This window comes from Elgaria multicarinata, chromosome 3 (assembly GCF_023053635.1).
Source record: "Elgaria multicarinata webbii isolate HBS135686 ecotype San Diego chromosome 3, rElgMul1.1.pri, whole genome shotgun sequence".
Classification (NCBI taxonomy): Eukaryota; Metazoa; Chordata; class Lepidosauria; order Squamata; family Anguidae; genus Elgaria; species Elgaria multicarinata.
This window is the reverse complement of record NC_086173.1, coordinates 1,714,499-1,734,198: the sequence shown is the minus strand read 5'-3', so window position 1 is coordinate 1,734,198 and position 19,700 is coordinate 1,714,499. Positions and strand designations below refer to the sequence as shown.

At 47.5% G+C, this 19,700-nt stretch overlaps 1 protein-coding gene across 3 annotated transcripts in view; it reads right to left on the bottom strand.

Annotated features, from left to right (window-relative positions):
* Positions 1–2,436: 2,436 nt before the first annotated feature.
* The window catches only part of LOC134393974 (ultra-long-chain fatty acid omega-hydroxylase), a 37,160-nt gene continuing 19,896 nt past the window's right edge, over positions 2,437–19,700 (bottom strand). Inside the window, exons 4-13 of one of the 3 annotated variants that reach the window (XM_063119023.1) lie at positions 16,775–16,828; positions 15,269–15,396; positions 12,344–12,465; positions 10,533–10,800; positions 10,013–10,079; positions 8,342–8,471; positions 7,005–7,138; positions 5,654–5,718; positions 5,130–5,212; positions 2,437–2,940 (exon numbers count right to left, since the gene is read on the bottom strand). In XM_063119023.1, coding sequence (XP_062975093.1) covers positions 2,763–2,940; positions 5,130–5,212; positions 5,654–5,718; positions 7,005–7,138; positions 8,342–8,471; positions 10,013–10,079; positions 10,533–10,800; positions 12,344–12,465; positions 15,269–15,396; positions 16,775–16,828 — 1,229 coding nt within the window. In that variant the 3' untranslated portion in view covers positions 2,437–2,762. The remainder of the gene's footprint in view (positions 2,941–5,129; positions 5,213–5,653; positions 5,719–7,004; positions 7,139–8,341; positions 8,472–10,012; positions 10,080–10,532; positions 10,801–12,343; positions 12,466–15,268; positions 15,397–16,774; positions 16,829–19,700) is intronic. The other 2 variants (XM_063119022.1, XM_063119020.1) reach the window with 2 other exon arrangements.

Here is a 19,700-nt window from a genome sequence, read left to right as displayed (position 1 = left end):
AAGCCACTGGGGGAGGTTATCCGGAGATGTGGACTGAGGTGTCATCAATATGCGGATGATACCCAGCTCTACCTTTCCTTTTCATCAAACCCAGGTGAGGCAGTGGTTGTTCTGAACCAGTGCCTGGGCACGGTAATGGACTGGATGAGGGCTAACAAACTGAGACTCAATCCAGACAAGACGGAGGTACTGTTAGCAGGTGGTTCATCTGTCCGGCAAGGTGATGTTTGCCCTGTCCTGGACGGGGTTGCACTCCCCCTAAAGGATTGGGTCCGTAGTTTGGGGGTGCTCTTAGATCCAGAACTATCATTTGAGGCACAGGTGAACTCAGTGGCAAAAAGCACCTTTTATCAGCTTAGACTGATATACCAACTATACCCTTATCTGGACAGCCTAGCTACAGTTATCCATGCTCTGATAACCTCTCGTTTGGATTACTGCAATGCGTTTTACGTGGGGCTGCCTTTGAAAATGATCCGAAAACTTCAGCTGGTACAAAACAGGGCAGCCTGTTTACTAACAGGGACTGGCCGGCGAAATCACATCACGCCAGTCCTTCTACAACTTCATTGGCTGCCAGTCTAGGTCCGGGCCCGATTCAAAGTGCTGGTATTGACATTTAAAGCCCTAAACAGTTTGGGGCCAGGTTATTTGAAGGAACGCCTCCTCCCATATGTGCCTGCCCAGACCTTAAGATCATCCACAGGAGTCCTTCTCCGTGAGCCCCTGCCGAAGGAAGTGAGGCAGGTGGCTACTAGGAGGAGGGCATTCTCTGCTGTGGCACCCCGGCTGTAGAATGAGCTCCCCAGAGAGGTCTGCCTGGCGCCTACACTGTACTCTTTTCGTCGCCAGCTGAAGACCTTTTTATTCACTCAGTATTTTAACACCTAATTTAACTTAAATTTAAACTTTGCTGTTTTAATCTCATATTTTAACCTATGTTAATTTTTGCTGTGTGGTTTTATACTGGTTGTGCTTTTTATATTGTATTTTGTATTTGTGTCTTAAATTTGTTGGTTATTTCTATGCCCTTCGTGGTTTTAATTTTTGTGAACCGCCCGGAGAGCTTCGGCTATTGGGCGGTATAAAAATGTAATAAATAAATAAATAAATAAATTAGTATTTTTATTGTTATATTACAGTTATTGGCTGGGCATACCCTGGAGTGTGTGAACTGTGACAGAGAGGTGTGTGTGTGTGTGTGCATCTTGAAAAACCAACACGTAATAGCACTTTGAGATGGGTGCATGGCATGAAAGAAATTAAGTTTTTAGAAGTATTGCAACCCAAGCGTGGCAACACAAGGTCTGTACGCTCACCCCGTTTATCTTGAAGTTCCCTGTGTTCATTTTTGACGTGGTTACCTGAGAGGAATTTTCTGATTTAGGTTTAACTTTAAATATTCCCCAAAAATCAGGGCATGCTCAGATTTCCTTCAAAATGGGCATGTGTCTGGATACATTTATAAGCTGTCATGGTGGCCAGTTAGAGGTCTGTATCTGGAAAAATGACGGAGATCACTGCATTTCTGAAATTGGGGAGGGGGTGATTTTAAAAATATTCCCCAAAAATCAGGGTATGCTCAATTTCCTTCAAAATGAGCATGAATCTGGATACATTTAGAAGCTCTCATGGTGCCCATTGAAAACTAAAAAAGTTATAGGCGTTTGACATTTCAATGCAAGTCTATGGGAGGGAAACACGGAGCACCGATCCGGATCCGGAGCCCTGCTGTGGAGCGGACCGTAGGCGGATCAGCCAAAAGTGGAGCGGACCTGATCTGAAAGCTGCCAATCTGGATCCAGAGCGGATCGGGGGTCCGTGCACAGCCCAAATTGTAACACCATAATTTTCATACCAAAGGTCATTACCCATTTCCCACTCAGAGATATGCAGCTTAATCCCACACATGTTTACTCAGAAATAAGTTCCACCATATCCACTGATTTTCGGTTCACAGCCTTAACTTCTAGAGACCCTTTGCAAGGAACTAGATCTGGAAACGTGTCATATTTAGCATCTTATACTGGCAATGTTTCAGCGAAATTTTCTCAAATGGCACAAATAAGGGCAAAACAGACTACAATTTACCAAAGGCAGGTACCAGAAAGTATGGACTGTCTCTGCTAAATATAGGGGCCATTGAGAGCATTTGTGGAAGCAGCTGAGGGAGAGCAGGAATTCCAGGGAACCAGGCATCGGTGGAGGAGATTCGGCCCTTTTTCCAGAATAGAACTCCATTTGGAATCCAGGACTTTGCTTTGCAGGCATAGTTTGGTAACACGGCAGCAAAGTAGCCACCTGGGTGAGGGGTGAGAGGGGAGGAAGGCCCAGCTGAACTGCTCTGTCAATATTTGCCTTAGAACGCATTTCTTCACAACCCAGAAAGCAGATGCTTATGTTTAGACAGGAGCCCTCAATCCACTGTCGTGTAACAAGTACAGTCGCAGATCTAAACCAATGTCAAAAACCAGCATTTTATAGTGAAAACATAGCTTTTTATGTAGCACGATTGTTAGAACGCCTTTGTATTCTTCATTACAACAAGGAAGGAACCTGGGTTAAGCAGCAATGGCAAGACAGACATAGTGGCGGAGTGAGGGGAGATGCCCACACAATGCAACCCTCAAAGCGCCCCCCCCCCATGCTACTTGCTACTTGAGGCAGAGAGCCCTGAGCCTCTTTGCATGCTACACATACAATACAGACTATAGTACTAAGACCAGACACTCCCATCTTGTGAAGGTGGTGTTGCTTTTTGATCAAGGCTGAGGCGGCAGTGACTCCACCTGCAGCCACAGTCCATTCTCTGCCCGCAGAATCAGCTCTGGCTTGCGCCTCACGGGCCGGCCCTCATCCAGCTGCACCACGAACCGCAGCAACGTCAGGGCCAGGGCCACCTTCAGCTCTGACATGGCGAAGTTCTGCCCAATGCAGTTCCTGCAAGGGTGAAAAGGGTCAATTCTCTAGAAGTCAGACGAGCAACAGTCCCTCCCTACATCTCAGCATCCAGGGGAGACAGACTGGAGTGACGTTCCACTGGGAAGAGGAATTCTGAAAAGGCAAGGGGCAGGCCTTCGCGTCATCCCCAAGGGGAAAGGGGAAAGTCCGGGAATCAGGCCCTCCCACGATGGAGCCACCACGGATGCCAGCATCTAGTTATATTCAAGCCTGCGTGGGCTGAAAACTCCCCATGTGCCTCTTTGAGGGCTGATGGCTTTATTCGAATTGACACCGTGCTGAAATGTTTGGTTATTCTGGGCCATGTGTTGGGCAGGATGGGCCAAAAGAAATTGCACCCGAAAACTGTGGGAAGGGGTGAGAATTTCAGGGTTTAAATTTTTGTATAGGGTGCAGGACTATAAGGGGGTGTGGCTGGGGGGTGGGCACCTTATTCTTCCATTCCCCCCCTGTTCTTCCCTTGCAGCCTCTCGGGGCTTTCTAATGCTGCTGGACAGCTGAGGTCCTGAAAGCTGAGCAAGGCATTTTTGGTTTTGTTGCGTTGTTAAAAGCCCTTCAAACAAGGGCAACAACTCCTCACACACCTTTCAGGCACTCAGCAGCACTGGGGAGCCCCACGGGAGGAAGCCCCGTTTACGTCTTCTAGGGGGCTTCTCAGAAAGCTCAACCATCTCCCCAAAATTCTCAAAATCCTAACAGAAAAGGGACCGCCACTTTTGCAGGGAAATGAAGGGGCTATATGTAAGGGCACACGGGGTTTCAGCACAGTGCTAATTAGAATGGCGCATCTAGGTAGATTTTCTCTCTTCTTGATGCTCAATTACTTGTGTTGCATTTGGCAGAATCTTTAGCTAGATTCAAGGAGGCTGTTTTCATTGGGGACCAGACCGGCTGCTGGGCTACGATGATACTTGCAGATACAAATGGTTCATGTAGCAATTACCTTGTTCATACCAGGAATTCCTGGGTTGTTCAACCCATGAATTGCCAGACTACGGCAGAAGCGAGCAAATATGCCGCCTCTGGCGCATGAGACATGTTGTGCAAACACGGGTTAAACAACCCAGAGTTTTAATCCAACTGTCACCCATAGGTCATTGTTGGATTGAAACTCTGGGTTATTTAAACCTAAACAAGCCAGAGTTCTGGGTTCCCATGTCACATCAAACAGTCCAAGAACGGGTTCTTTACCGAGCTGGACGTAAAGCGGAAGCAATGGGTGTGCTGGAAGCAGCATGCTCACTCGCTCTGTCACAGCCATGACTAACTATGGGTTGCTTAATCCATGGTTAGTTGTGACATGCAAATTGGGTCATTGACCTTAATAAGACCCCTGTTAAAGAATGTTAATTTGGATATTTTCTGGCATCACCACCTTCATCATACCCTCCACATGAGAATGCTTTTCTTCATCTTTGTAACACTGATGAATGCTTGGGACCACAATACTTGATGGAACGCCTCTCCCGACATGAACCTACCCGTGCACTGCGCTCAACATCTAAGGTCCTCCTCTGAGTGCCTACTCTGGGGGAAGCTCGGAGGATGGCAACAAGGGAGAGGGCCTTCTCAGTGGTGGCCCCCCAATTATGGAATGATCTTCCCGATGAGGCTCACCTAGCGCCAACGTTGTTATCTTTTCGGCGCCAGGTCAAGACTTTTCTCTCCTCCCAGGCATTTTAACAGCATTTAACAACGTTAAGTTTGTTTTTAATGGACCCCAGAATTGTTGTTTTTAAATGGATACTGTTGCTTTTATACTGTTTTTATGTTTTTTAAATTTTTGTATACTTTTAATGTTTACTATTTTTAATTGTTGTAAACCGCCCAGAGAGCTTCGGCTGTGGGGCAGTATATAAATGTAATTAAATAAATAAATAAATAAATGACAACTCTGTGGAGAGTAGCAGCAGAGTCTGCAAGGAGTGTTTTTGGCAGGGGGAAGAGGAAAAAATTGGCTCGATCAGGATCTTGAGAGTTTCCACATGGATGACAGCTAACCTAATACAAAATCTTTGCAAGGCTAGACTTTTTGAACTGCACAAATCTTCTTTTGAGAATCTCACCCCACCCCTAGATCTAGGTGGACATTAAAAAAAGAATGCCAACAGAACCAAGAAGTTAGACCAGACTCCAAAAGGTTTGGGAAGTGATGAGTGCCTGTTTACCTTGGTCCGGCAGAGAAGGGCACAAAGGCCAGAGGGGACTGGTGCTGAAAGGTCTCTGGATCAAAGCGATAGGGGTTGTAGACCTAGGAGAACAAGAAGAAATTGCCAAAAGCAGCCTGTATAAGGCTGGTAAGAGGCGCTGAGCAAGGCTGGTTCTATGGGAATAGCAAAGGATGACCCCTTCTATTGTCCGGCATTTAATGAACTCTTTCAGGGCTCCTAATTCACAGCTAATGGAGAGGAAACTATTCAAGCAAGCCTGGCAGAGTATGTGGAATGAAATGACTGGGACCAAATGTTTCATTTGACAAATGTCATGTGATCTATGTCATAAGAAACCTAGCCAGTGTTACACAAGAAAATCACTTTGCATGGGAACAGGAGCACTCATCAAGCAATGGGTGCAGGGAACAGCATGGGAAAGTGGGATCCGAACTGCTTCTGAAACAAGTTTCAGGCCCAACACCAGAAAGCCATGGCCCAAAGCTGCTTCGTATGTGAATGTAGAATAACAGAAACGGTACCTCAGGCTCTGGCCAGACGGCAGGATTATGATGGGTCCCAAAGATACTGACCAGGCAGACGTTCCCTGTGGAGGGAAGAGCCTCTAATGAACGTGGGATGCAAGACAGAAACACCCAATATGAGATGGGGGAGGCACGAAGGAAGATAATGGTGCTGCCCTTAACCAGTGAAGCAAAATAGGTAAAAGGTGATTTTTAAGAATTAAAAAATATAGCAATATTACAAATTTTAATACAGTAACTAACATATCATTCAAAATTTTATAAGAATCTTAAAAAGCAATGAATTAGCAGTCCAACAATTTTCATGCATACATAGTAACAATCATTGATCGTTGCACTAAGGGTATAATTAGGGTTTCTACATCCCCCCCTTCCCCACTGATGAAGACCAGTCAGGTCAAAAACTGTTTGGGTTTTGGATGTTTTATATTAGTATAGCCTTTTATGGTGACCAGTATTGCAAAACAGGCACACGCATTTTATGTTAAGTAAACAAAAGGTTTGTAGTACAAGGGATCAGCAAGCAAACCAAATAAGCAAACCCACCTTCCATGAGACCTGCGGACATTTTGAAATGCTAACTTTAATTTAGGCATGATCCACACTACTGCTTTAAAGCGCTTTATAACAGTTTTGACAACTGTTGGGGCCCAGGACACAGAGCTCCATAGACAGTTGTCAAAACCGTTATAAAGCGCTTTAAAGCAGTAGTACAGATCCGGCCTTAATATCACCAATTTGCACAGTGTCATTCAGATAGGGTGACCAACTGTCAGGATTTCCCCGGATTTGTCCTGGTTTTTGTTCTTTCCATGGTGTCAGGGGGGATTTTCTATAATTTTCAATAACGTCCTGGAATGACACACCTCCCTCTTTAAGGCTGCCATTAGCATGGCAGGAGGGAGTGACATGCTTTCTTGAGGCACATCATTCCCCCACCCTGAGCTCCAATTGAGGTCTTAAAGGGGAAAGTGGGTCATTCGTGGACATTAGAGAAAAGGCCCCAATTGGAGTGGATGGTGGTGGTACAGAATGAAATCCTTTCCCCTCCTCCACTCCAATCGGGTTCTTTAAGGTGGCGGGGGAATAACATACTTTCTGCAGGACTCAGAAAGCTGCTTCCCCCCCCACACACACACACTAGGTGTCCTCTTTTTTGGTTTCCCAAATATGGTCACCCTAATTCAGATGGTGCAAAACACGAAGGCAGAGCAGGAACTTCAGTCTGAGAATGCTGCTGTGCTGTAACAGATAGAGGGTGGAGTCGTGGGGACAGTTGTAGCTGGGGGGGGGGGGGGGAAGCACCGCCAGGCTCAGGATGGACCCAGGTCCCTCCCAGGGCAGATACCTTTGGGGATCACCCGTCCATCAGGCAGTTTCACATCCTCGGTGCAGCGTCGAGAAATAATCGTGACTGGCGGATGGAGGCGCAAGCTCTCCTTAATGCACATGGTGGTGAAAGGCATCTGGGAGAGGTCTTCCCTGAGGAAAGGAAGGGAACCTAGCATTAGACTCAGTGGGCACAATAACATCAAAGTGTATGGTCTCCATCAGCACTGTTCTCTTCCCTTCCTGACTACAAGGAGTGCATACCAGCATCCCGGGGCAGGGGAAGGAAGCCACGAGAGAGCCCACCTCAGGGCCGTGTCTGTCTGCCACCCTCCCACCTCTCCTACGTCAAACAGGAAAGGAGGACAACAATTATGCTGAGCGGGTGGCGGCCTTTGAGAATGTTGTGATTGTAGTGCAATTGACGACACCTCCACACTCCCCCCGCCCTATATTTTAATAAGGCTGGATGGGTTTGAGATTTGCAGTCAGGCTTTCTGCTCTGCCTGCCCACAATCCAAATGTTGGCTTCACACCAGCGGTTCTCAAACTGTGGAGTGGGCTTGTTTGTGACACTCAAGGTTCTGGGGAACCATCGGATCCTGAGTCAAATGGATCCTCATTTTCATCCGGAGCCAAAGCATAGATGGATTGAATACTCCCTGGCAGGGGTGGCTCTATTAATGGGGAGGGGTTCTGCTTAGTTCTCTTGCTGTTTCCCCCTGTGTGGCCTTAGGCAGGTCAGGGACACTCAGCTATAGTCTTCTAATGCCAGTAGTGGATTAATGCTCCCCACCCTGAGACCCTTGCACTCAGCAGCTGGCTGAATCCACCTAATTGTAACCAAGAGATCTCTACTCCCACATCCGTGGAACAGATTGGTTAATTGATTGGTTAGTTGGGGCCTCCCTATTTAGAAGGGCAGATTGAGCATCACTTGGCGAAGCATCTCTTTACGCATTGTGTTCACACCCACAGTATATTGGAATCTGGAGAGACCTGCAGGTGTGTGCCATCCATAGATATGGTCTTTCGCTGGGTGAAATTAGAACCTGGCATTCAATGTAGATCCCTCTCTGGCTTAGCTTACTTTGTCAGTTGTGGACATGGTGTGTGTGTGTGTGTGTGTGGCCTTAGCTAGACCGAAGGTTTATCCCGGGATCGTCCCGGGGTTGTCCCTGCCTGCTCCCGGGATATCCTGTGTGTCATTTACATAAACAGGGATGACCCCGGGACGATCCTGGGATAAATCTTAGGTCTAGCTAAGGCCTGTGTGTGTGTGTGTGTGTGTGTGTAAAAATGCTCAACTCCATGTAGCTAGGCAACAAACATTTGAGTCCACTCCCAGTTCATCACCATTCTATTTCCTCCGTGTCCCGGCACTGCATCAGATCTTGAACCTCCTTCCGGCACTGGTCTTGGTACTCAGGGTGTCGGGCCAGATTGTACAGCACCCAGGACAAGCCACTTGCAGTCGTGTCATGGCCTACAGTGAGAAAGAGAGAAGCCCTATGGAAGAGGCATGCAGAGAACCCTATGGAAGAGGCATGCAGAGAACCCTATGGAAGAGGCATGCAGAGAACCCTATGGAAGAGGCATGCAGAGAACCCTATGGAAGAGGCATGCAGAGAACCCTATGGAAGAGGCATGCAGAGAACCCTATGGAAGAGGCATGCAGAGAACCCTATGGAAGAGGCATGCAGAGAACCCTATGGAAGAGGCATGCAGAGAACCCTATGGAAGAGGCATGCAGAGAACCCTATGGAAGAGGCATACAGAGAACCCTATGGAAGAGGCATGCAGAGAAGCCCTATGGAAGAGGCATGCAGAGAACCTCCTTGCTCATCTGGAGCTCCCTTGCAGCAACTGTATCACTCAATTCACCATATCTTATAATTTCACACTAAAATTTCAAATCCTCTAACTGGAACAAATATATACTGTGTGGGACATGTGTCCATGGGACATCCCATCAAATGTGCTTAAGGATCAAGTATGGTCCACAAATGTTCAAGTGCAACATCTGTTACACTGAGGGGCAGGGAGTTGCTCTTTTAATTAAAGCGATCATTCCTGTGATTGCACAGAAACTACTAAAACAAGCCCTAAGGCCGATGTCCTAGCCTTCTCAAGGTAAACTAATGTGGCCATGCCAAGAACTCCATAAGTTTGACAAAGGACCATTATCCTCTTCCCCCTTCTCCATACACTGATCAGAATCTCACAGTAGCCTGTGATGGGGCATCATCATTTCTGCCTGCACACCTCTCCAAAGTGCAAACCCCTCCCTCCCAACTGAAGGGACATGGGTCCAGCCTGGCACTATTACACTAGACCTGGAATAGGACTGCAACATCGGCAGTCAAATTTAGCTACTTAGTTCCAAAAGATCCTAACCAGACAGGACCAGGATGCAGCCTGAAAGTGGGGCAGCTGCAGAGGCTTGGAGAAGGGGACCCAGACACTGGGAATCACAGCTCTCCCGGAGTGCAAGGATCAACTAACTGCAGCACTTGGCCACAGCCAGCTGACATTTGCATCTAGTCCTAGACAGGCTCTCTCACCTGGGTGCATCGACAGCCCCACAGCCTGGGCCTTAAAACTAAAACCTTGTGTCTAAGCTGGGACCCAGCACTTGACCCCAAAGGCTGTGGATAGAGGTGGGCTGTGGGATGCATCAAAACTGGGGCAGCACCAGGTCAAGGCCTTGGACAACATACAATTGTTCCCCAGAACAATTTCACTCTATGAGGAAGGCAGAATAACTCATCACCCATAACTCAGCCACTCTGAGAGTTCCAGTGGCAGAATGTGGCATTGGGTTCACAAAGCCAGTCTGCTTATCCTCCTGAGGCTGGAGAATAATACAAGGATTATTCATACAAGGATTATTCATACAAGGATTGGCTAACTTTTTGTGAACTGCCCAGAGAGCTTCGGCTATTGGGCGGTATAAAAGTGTAATAAATAAATAAATAAATAAATAAATAAATAAATAAATAAATAGGCCCAGCCCGGGCATCTCACCCTCAAACATGAAGGTATCAGCCTCAGCTGCAATGTCTCCATCAGACAAGTGATGCCCGTCTTCATCCTGCAAGCACAAAACCAGGTGTTTGCCAAGGCAAGCCTGCTGCCTAACTGTCTGAGAACCTCACCTGCATCTGCCTGTGGTGGGCACTTTTTCATGGGCCAGAGGTAGTCAGCAGTCGGCATGAGCCCAGTGGACCAGAAGGGCCCATCCGTGCCACAGCTGCTGCCATCTCTCTCCTCAGCCTCTGGCTGGCGAGTAGACAGGAAGCAGCAGGTGGAGGGGGCCTTTGGGGGTGGCAGGAAGGATGCTTCTGTGGCAGGGGGGCTTGGGCAAGCGGGCGGGCAGCTTCAGCAGCGGCATGGGCCTGTTGGCAAGACGATGCCAAAGGCTCTCCGGAATCTGGCCCTGACTACCATCTACATCAGCTGTGGAGGGCTTCCATTGCCATAACCCTTCCCACCCCATGAGAAGCAGCTGTGCCATGCCTGTCCTTGCCACCCTTATGCCCAGTACCTTGGCCAGCAACAGCACATCAATGAAGTCCACCGTTTTCCCCTGCTTTGATTTTATCCAAGCATCTTGTCCCAAGCGGTCAAGTGCTATTCGTCGTTGCTGAATCACATTGGCTGTGAAACGGTGCACAGTGTCACATGCACGCCGGAAGCGGCGGCCGTCCGCTGTCCAATAGTAGAACCAGTCGAAATGATGGAGTGGAATGCGCTGCCGGCGCACAACAAGGGAGCTGAGCTCTAAGATGGCTGCAATGTAATCACTTGACTTCCTGGAACACAGTAAGTCCACTTGTCAGCATAAAACATGAGAAAAATCTCAAGAGAAGCTGTTGTAGGAATCTAGGAACATGTTGTTCTAGGAACATCTAGGAACATCTAGGAACATCTAGGAACATCTTGGAACATCTAGGAACATAGGAGTGGGAAGAAGGTAGATCTCCAGATTTTAGAAATGCAACCAGAAGTCCCACCCAGCTTGGCTAATGGCGGGGCCAATTGTTCCTGGGGAATACATGGTCCCAAACATCTGGAGATCTATTTTCTGCCCACCCCTATTCTGGGAAATTCTGGTCAGCCCCTGACATGGCCTAGGTGTGACCATATCCTTCAGGCCCGAACAGATGCATTACTGGAGCTGTAATGGTACCTATTTAACACAGATATAATACCTGTCTTGTACCATACTGACATCCCAAAATCTCATCTTTTTCAGTTAGAATGTACATCACACAGAGAAAAATCTAGTGAAATATCCTGCAGGAACAGTCATGATGTCCCAGTGGGACAGGTGAGGCACAGTCCTATGTATGCTTCTTCAGCAGTAACTTTCATTGAGTTCAATTGATCTTTCTCCCAAGAAAGCATTCTTAGGATTGCAGCCTTGCAGTCTAATTCTATGTATGTTTACTCAGAAGTAAATCTCACTGTGTTCAATGAGGCTTTCTCCTAGGTAAATATGTACCGCAAGGGTGGGAACCTGTGTTCCTCTAGATGTTGCTGAACTCCAACTTCCATCAGTCCCAGCCTGCAGGGCCAATGGTCAGGGATTATGGGAGTGGTAGTCCAACAACATCTGGAAGGCCATAGGATTGCAGCCTTAGTGTCCCAACTAACCTCCCCACATTGTAAACCTGCTGCAGACTATCACAGCTTTCTGGAAAACACCACACCACAAATTTTTGATTTCTAAATGTTATTTTTTTAAAATTTTAATTTTTTTTTAGTAAATAAAACTATGTTGTTTCTTCCTTTGCAAAACATTTCAGGTATTTCTAAACCTGCTCAATTATTGTGACTCCTAAACAAAGATCCCTTGGAACACGCTCTGTAGGTATCTCCAAGGAATACTTGTGGGCACCCTCACAAAACCACAATTCCCAGTTTCTTGAGGAGAAGCCACAAGGGCTGGGTAAGACTTTAGCATAGAGGTTAACCCCAATCTCAAACCGAAGGGGCCACTTTGAAGCTCTGGCGGCCACACTTCCTTGCGGAAGCATCCTGGCTACTGGCTCATCCACGTCACATTCTCTCCAGGATGAGGGATGAGGTGCTCTTCTGTCAGATCATGTAACCGAGCGCCTTTCCACTAGAGGTGAAAGCTCCTACTGGGAGAGCTCCTTGTAACTCCTCCTCCTCTTGCTGGGCCTTGGTCAGCTGCTCCTGGCATGGTGCCTTGCAGCTCTTTGTGATGCAGGACTACAGGCCTTCTCAAGAAGCAATGGAGAAAGGCATCCATGGGACCACTTGCTACTGGGAGATAACGCATCTGGAAAGCCACCGGCTCCCCAGAGTTCCTCCTGCTGCTTTACTCACTCCTGGCAGTTGCTGTTATAGCTGAAGACACATTTCTGCAAGCTGTCTAGTGTCATGAGGCTGATCTGCTCGAACATGTCAAGGGAGGCAGGCCCGGCGGAGGCCAGCTTGCGCCACTTTGCCTGTAAAAAGAAGGTGAGCATGAGCTGAGAGCTAGCATGGCGACACGGAACCCGACAGAACAGAGCGAACAACTAGTCAGAGGGGGCAGAGCTCTGGGGAACAAGATGGAGATGGGGAGTGATCGCAGGCTGGCGAAAGGGCCCCATAAAAGCGTGGCGGCCCCCCTCCTGTGGAACTCCCTGCCTCTGGAGGTCAGGCGGGCGCCAACTTTGCATTCCTTTTGGAACCTCCTGAAAATGTCATTATTCCAGGAAGCCTTTCCTTAATGACTACCCATGTTTTACTGTACATTTCGCATCTTTTAAAATCTATTTTAAAGTGTTTTATTCTGCTTTATCTGGTACACCGCTCTGAAATTTTCAATGGGGAGTGGTATATAAATATTGTAAATAAATAAATAAAAGATTGATGTTTCTGTGAGCAAATAGGACAGGGTGAGGATGGTTCATACTTGCACCATGGGTACACAAGGATGGAGGCAAGAGCACCGTGGGTACACAAGGACGGAGGCAAGAGAAGGTCATGGATGGGAGAGTCAGTGCAAAAGCAGCTTATGGCCTCAACACCAGTGCAAAGAAGAACTGAAAACATAATTTCTCAAACTTCTAAAATCTGGGGTGCTGCCAAATTAAAATCTAAGATGGATTCCACTCCCAAATCACTTCAGCTCTTATTAGATTGTTGTAATATTCCAGTCAATCCATCTCTCCAAAGCATTGTTCACCACTAGGGGTGGGGAAAGAACTAGAGAGACTACTAGGAGGCTACTAGGAGGAGGGCTGTCTCCGCTGTGGCACCCCGGTTGTGGAATGAGCTCCCCAGAGAGGTCCGCCTGGCGCCTACACTGTACTCTTTTTGTCGCCAGCTGAAGACCTTTTTATTCTCTCAGTATTTTAACACTTAATTTTAACTTAAATTTAAATTTTACTGTTCTAACTCTGTATTTTAATCTTATATCAATTTTGCTGCGTGGTTTTATCCTGGTTGTGTTTTTGATACTGTTTTTCGTATTTGTGTTTTTAACCTGTTGGTTGTTTTATTATGGTTTCAATTTTTGTGAACCGCCCAGAGAGCTTCAGCTATTGGGCGGTATAAAAATGTAATAAATAAATAAATAAAAATAAAATTTTGCCACCAGATATTGTCCCTACATGTTGAATTCCCCACAAAAATGGTACAGGATGTGAAACTTGGAAGAAACAATTTTGAATTTCAAAAGGTGAGATCTGGAGTTGTTGGAAGAGAGGGAGGGCAGATTCACAAGATTACTTTCAGTATTCCCTACAGGCATTTATCCACTTTGGGTTGTTTGTGCTGGAGTGTGTAAGAAAGCCGATTGCAACCTATTCACCTGGAGGGGATCTACACTGCGTACTAAAGGCGCTTGCGTGTGCCTGCAGTGCGCCCCCAAAGCGACTGTGTAGATCCTGCTGGAAGAGACGGAGGAAGAGGCGGAGGCGGCTGGGGAATCCAGCCACGTCCTTGCCCCCGCTGCCGCCACCGCCCACCTCCCCGCCGGCCTCCTGCTGCCGGCGAAAGAGCCACTCGGCAGAAGAAGGCGGGGCGGAGAGCGGAAGAAGCTCTCCGACCCGGGTGGCTCTTTCGCCGGCAACAGGAGGCCGGCGGGGAGGTGGGCGGTGGCGGCGGCAAGGACGCGGCCGGATTCCCCAGCCGCCTCCTCCTCCTCCTCTTCCTCCACCTCTTAGGGCAGGATCTACGCAGTCGCTTTGGGGGCGCACTGCAGGCACACGCAAGCGCCTTCAGTATGCAGTGTAGATCCCCTCCTGGTTCCACTTTCAATTAACAACCTAGGAATGCTCGTGGATTGTTCATAACATGTAAACCTGGAAATTCTAGGTTGTTTAGGAGTTAAGCAACCCAGAGTTAACCCATGATTTGTTGTTGAGTTAACTGGGTTGGTTAACCCCTAAACAACCCAGACCTTTTGGGTTCACACATCATGAAACAAACCGGAAACAGGGTGTTCCTGGGTTGTTAATTGAAAGCAGAAGTGGCAAGTGGATAGGAGGCAGCACACTTGTTCGCTCTTGTACGCCCTTGCCAATTCCTGGATTAATCAATCCAGGAATTGGCCATGGCATGCAAACTGAGCCTGCTTTCCAGACAAAAGGCAATGACTTGTGATTCATTCACTTTATTTTTAAAATTTCTACTCCACCTTTCTGCCAAGGAAACGTACAGATAATTATGATAATTACGATTTAAATTGTATTTGGTTTCAGGGCCTAGATCTATGACAATATTTCAGCACGTTATCGGTTCATCTGCACTGTTGTAATGTAGCTTTAGGTGGAATAAGTAGGTTATATTTATCTTAGTCAGGAGATTAACATTGTCCCTGCTCCAACATCCATTCATCTCTCTTCCTCCTGTTTCTCTTTGTTTCCTAACCCCAAAACTTAAGAGACGGTGCCCTTCACTGTCCTAGCACGTAGAGTTATATCATGCATATTATGTAGCACAGAATTCAGAACAAAATATGGATGGGAGGACATTAGAAAATGTATATAAATTCCTATACACAAAGATATATGCAAGCCGTGCCTGGATAATGGTATGCCCTCACATGGTATGCCCTCAAAGATCCAAGCCCTTGTTTGTATAAAATACTGAAATCTTATTGAAAAACTTGAATAGAAAAGCTTAAAATTAATTCAAAAAATGTCACTGCCCTTGTTCTTAAAGGTGAGAACAAAGTTGGTGGCTGAATGGGTGAGGGAACGGGCTCAAATTAAGTGGGTGGACGAGTGCAGACAGCACAGACGTGTTGGAAGAACTCACATGCATGATGTCTGTGCTTTGATTGAAGATATTCATATAAGGCTTCAGGATATCAAAATGAAAGGCAGGGGTGAGCATGCGCCGGTGTTTCCCCCACTTCTTCCCACTGCTCAGAAGTAGTCCATCTCCTGGGACAAGAAGAAAAAGCTGATGGGGATATGTTATCCTGGCAGCCAACCTCCGGCACAACCTAACTCACCAAAAGTAGCCACAGAAAATCTCCATAATGATGGGTACTGGATGGAGTGTTGTGCAGCAGCTATTTTGCCCATCTACTGGTTCTAACAGTGGCTAATAATCATGAAAGACAAATACGAAACATACAACTTCCACATTCAGGCACAAGATCAGAAGCTGTAGACCAGCCTTCCCCAACATGATGCCCTCCAGACACAGCATTCCTAACCATTGACCATGCTGAGCAGGTCCCCGCGGGCCGAAGGACCCTTAAAGGTCAGCACTGCGCCCCTCTGAGGTCTGCACCCTAGGCGGCTGCCTAGTTGGCCTAATGGTAGCACTGGCCCTGGAGACAATGCCCCAGTGTATAACACAGTAACAAATTGAGGTTTGTTTATCTCAGTGGGAATGGGTGGGTGGCCAGAAATTAGCAGGCACACTCACCTCTGCTTCATTTTTCAGCTGCCCCAAATTTGTTAACTGTGGGTTGTTATGACGTGTCTAGCTTCCTGATTGGTGTGTCCTCTTCTAAGTCTTCCATAACACCCACTGATACGTCATCACCAGTTGTAGCCAACTTCAGGTCAAGCAGTTTCAAGGTGATTTCAGAATGAGAAGATTCCAATCTGACTCCCAGCACAGGTAGTACTCCACTGCCCCTTCCTAGTACGGTCACTATTGGCCCACAGCTGCTTGTTTGCCACACGTTCCTGCTTGTCTCACAGTTGGCCTCCACTAGAGACTCCTCCACTCTCCGCACCTGGTAGCAATAAACCAGAGATAGGGTGACCATATGGAAAGGAGGACAGGGCTCCTGTATCTTTAACAGTTGTATTGAATTTCAGCAGAGGTCATTTGTATGCGTGCAGCACCTGGTGAAATTCCCTCTTGATCACAATAGTTAAAGCTGCAGGAGCCATACTAGTGTGACCAAATACAAAAGAGGGCAGGGCTCCTGCAGCTTTAACTCTTGTGTGAAGAGGGAATTTCATCAGGTGCTGCATGCATACAAATGTCACCTGCTGAAATTCCCCTTTCAACACAACTGTTAAAGATACAGGAGCCCTGTCCTCCTTTCCATATGGTCACCCTAACCAGAGAGCCTCACTTGGTGTCCACACTCCAGTCCTTTTGGCCCCAGGTGAACACTTTTTTATTCTCCCAGGCATTTGAAGATGGTGTTCTCTCTAGAACAGCCAGTTTCTGCTGCTGAAGGTTTCTGTTTCGTGGTGTTCATTTTGCATTGTTTAAAACAACAAATTGCCCTAAATGTGATATTGCTATTGGGTGGTCTATAAGGATTGCTGAATAGGGAAGGAGGGGCCTTACCAAGCCAGGGCTTCAGGAAGCCATAGAAGAGTTCATCCTTGGGCGCAATGGCAGCTGCAGAGAAGAGAAAAGCAGGGTCATGTTCATTCTGGCCATCTCTTCAAAAAAAAAACCCAGCTCTAATCCCGTCCCTGTGAAAGTGATTCAGGCACATCTAGGGATGAGGCAAGGGAGCTATTAAAGACCTTCTGCCTAGCCACAGGGAGAACCTTCAGGAAAGCATCTCTCTCTCTCTCTCTCTCTCTCTCTCTCTCTCTCTCGCTCACACACACACATTCCCATTTTATAATTTGTACAACAGTCTAGCAGCAGAGTGTGGACATCAATACCTTTGAAAGGGCGTTCTCTAAGGGTCAAGCAGGCCGGTAGCAGGTCCTAGCACCATTAAAACGATGGAATTCCACAATTCTACAACCCTGACCATGCTAGGACGGCTCCTCCTCGCAGAGAGACTACCTCTACCATGCATTTTCATTCCAGAGCTGATCCACTGATTGGCTCAGTTCAGACAACACACAGTTTCTCACAGTGGTTTTAGAACTCCATGGTGGAGTTTTTACGCCACCGTTGAGAAAGGTGTTGTCTGGTGGGAGAAATCCACACAGTGGTGGAGGTTTTTTGGGAAAACACTCCTTGCTGATATCCACACTGTGCGAGGAGAGTTCCTGCACAGCTAGTGTGTTGTGTGGCGGGCTCTGTGGAGTTTTCCATTATGTTGAGTGGACTTTTCCCACTGGCTACAGAGTTCCCTGGTGAGAGCGGCGAAAGAAGCAAGTGCAGCTCTAGGAGAGCCACCAGGATTGTTTTTTTTAGCAGCAATGGCTGATGGGAAAGCATCAGGAGGACCAGGGGAGGAGAGAGGGCAGAAGATCTATCAATCAAATGCTGTGTTGACTTTTACTCAACTCCATGGTAGCTCATCACCCTACAGTGGAGTTAGAACATGTGTGTGGAGTGCCCCTTAAAAACTCAACCATTGAGTGGAGTTTTCACATTGTGTTGACTAACGTGTTGTCTGAACTGACCCATCAGCTTTAAAATGCTTTTTATAGAAAACAACTTTCTGTGGGAACAAGAAGGGTCTCCCTCATAGTGTTAGCCCAAACCTGCATCTCACTCTCATATCTTCGCATGCACCCATGGAGTAGGACTGCTGTGCTGAAAGAAACCCTTCACCTGTAGGTTTCAAAGCACTTTACAAATCCTTCCCCCGCTCCAATCTTACCACTCAGGGAAAAGTAGTAATAAAGCGAAGTATGCCACTCTGCATCTATTTTAAATGAATAGATGTTGCACACCGGAAGTACACACATGCACAAGAGCAAGAAAAATTGGGGCCTTATGGGACACATTTCATGCGTGTGCGCGCGCGCACACACACATGACTGAGAAGGGAGACATTGAAAGAAAAGGTTCCAAGAGCATGGCCCATATCCAAGAACTTGCTTGATTTCCCATTTTGATGTTTGGCATTACTGAAGCATGATCAATGAAACTATCGTGGCACCCGAGAGTATAACCCACTCAAAGGACACCTGGCATTGGTAAACTGGCATGAGCCCAGAAGCAGAGTTCTCATTCTGTTAATTATGTAACTTGCATCATTTCGTCTTATGCGTCAAACAGTTGCTTCAGTCTCTGCATATAACAGCCAGTTCTCAACATTCTCTCTTTGTCACAATTCACTCTCAAGATGGCGTAAGGGTCAAAAACTAGGGCAGATCTACGCAGGTGGGCCCATGTTACATTGTCAATGGCTCACAATGAATTCTGTGTGTCAAAGTAAACGAACTGGAATCAGCAACAGTACTGAGAGAAGCAAAATCTTCTGCTCCTTTCCAGAAACTGTGGCCAACTTGGGCAGATTTAGCTCCTTCACCCACCATTGTATCAGGGGCACTATGCCCACGGTGTGCCAGTTGCTGGGAACGAGGGCCGGGGAGTCCTGTTGCACTTGTGGCCTCCTATTTGTGCCCCTCCCATTGTGGCATCTGGTCAGCCACTGTGTGAACAGAATGTTGGACTAGACAGACCTTTGGTCCGATCCAGCATCAGGGCTCTTCTCACATTCTCCCATAAAAGCAAGCGGCTCCTATATTAAACCCAGGTAGAATAATGAAGTGCTGCTACGCTTCGGGAAATTGTTTCAGTTGAGGTTGACATCTGTCATCACAACAATGATGGGGGCGGCCTCCGCAGAGAGAGACTTCTTGGGGGAGGTTAATCCATCTTGTCTTGCACTCCCCCAAGCATCCTTCCAATCCCTTCTCTCCCACTCCCAATGTGACACGTATAACTGGGCATGAAGCGTTGCATTTACCTGGAAATAATCTCTCTTGGAGGGGATCTACACTGCGTACTGAAGGCATTTGCCCGCCTTCTTCCGCCGAGCTCTCCGACCTGGGTGGCTCTTTCCCCGGCAGCAGGAGGCCGGTGGGGAGGTGGGCAGCAGTGGCGGCGGCAAGGACGCAGCCGGATTCCCCAGCCTCCTCCTCCTCCGCCTCTTCCTCCACCTCTTCCAGGGCAGGATCTACACCATCGTTTTCGGGGTGCACTGGAGGCGCACGCAGGCGCCTTCAGTACGCAGTGTAGATCCTCTCTTGATTTCAGCAGAACTTACTTTCCTGGGATGCCTGCTCATGATCACTGCCATAAAGGAAATGGCTTAAGGAGCCAGCCACGTTTTTCTTCCTTGGTGGCTTCCTCACTACACCGTGGGCTCAGTATAACTGCTAGAATGTGGAAGGAGCAGAGCTCCTGGCATTACGGGTGGGAGAGAGCACTGACAGCATCATTATTGGCTGAAGTCAAAACTCTCCTTAAGAACCTCACTTTCCAAAATCTCTCTGTGTCGGGATCCCATGTGGCAACTGTTCCTCTGGACCTGATTCTGACAGAAGATACATTGGGGTGGGGGCAGGATGGG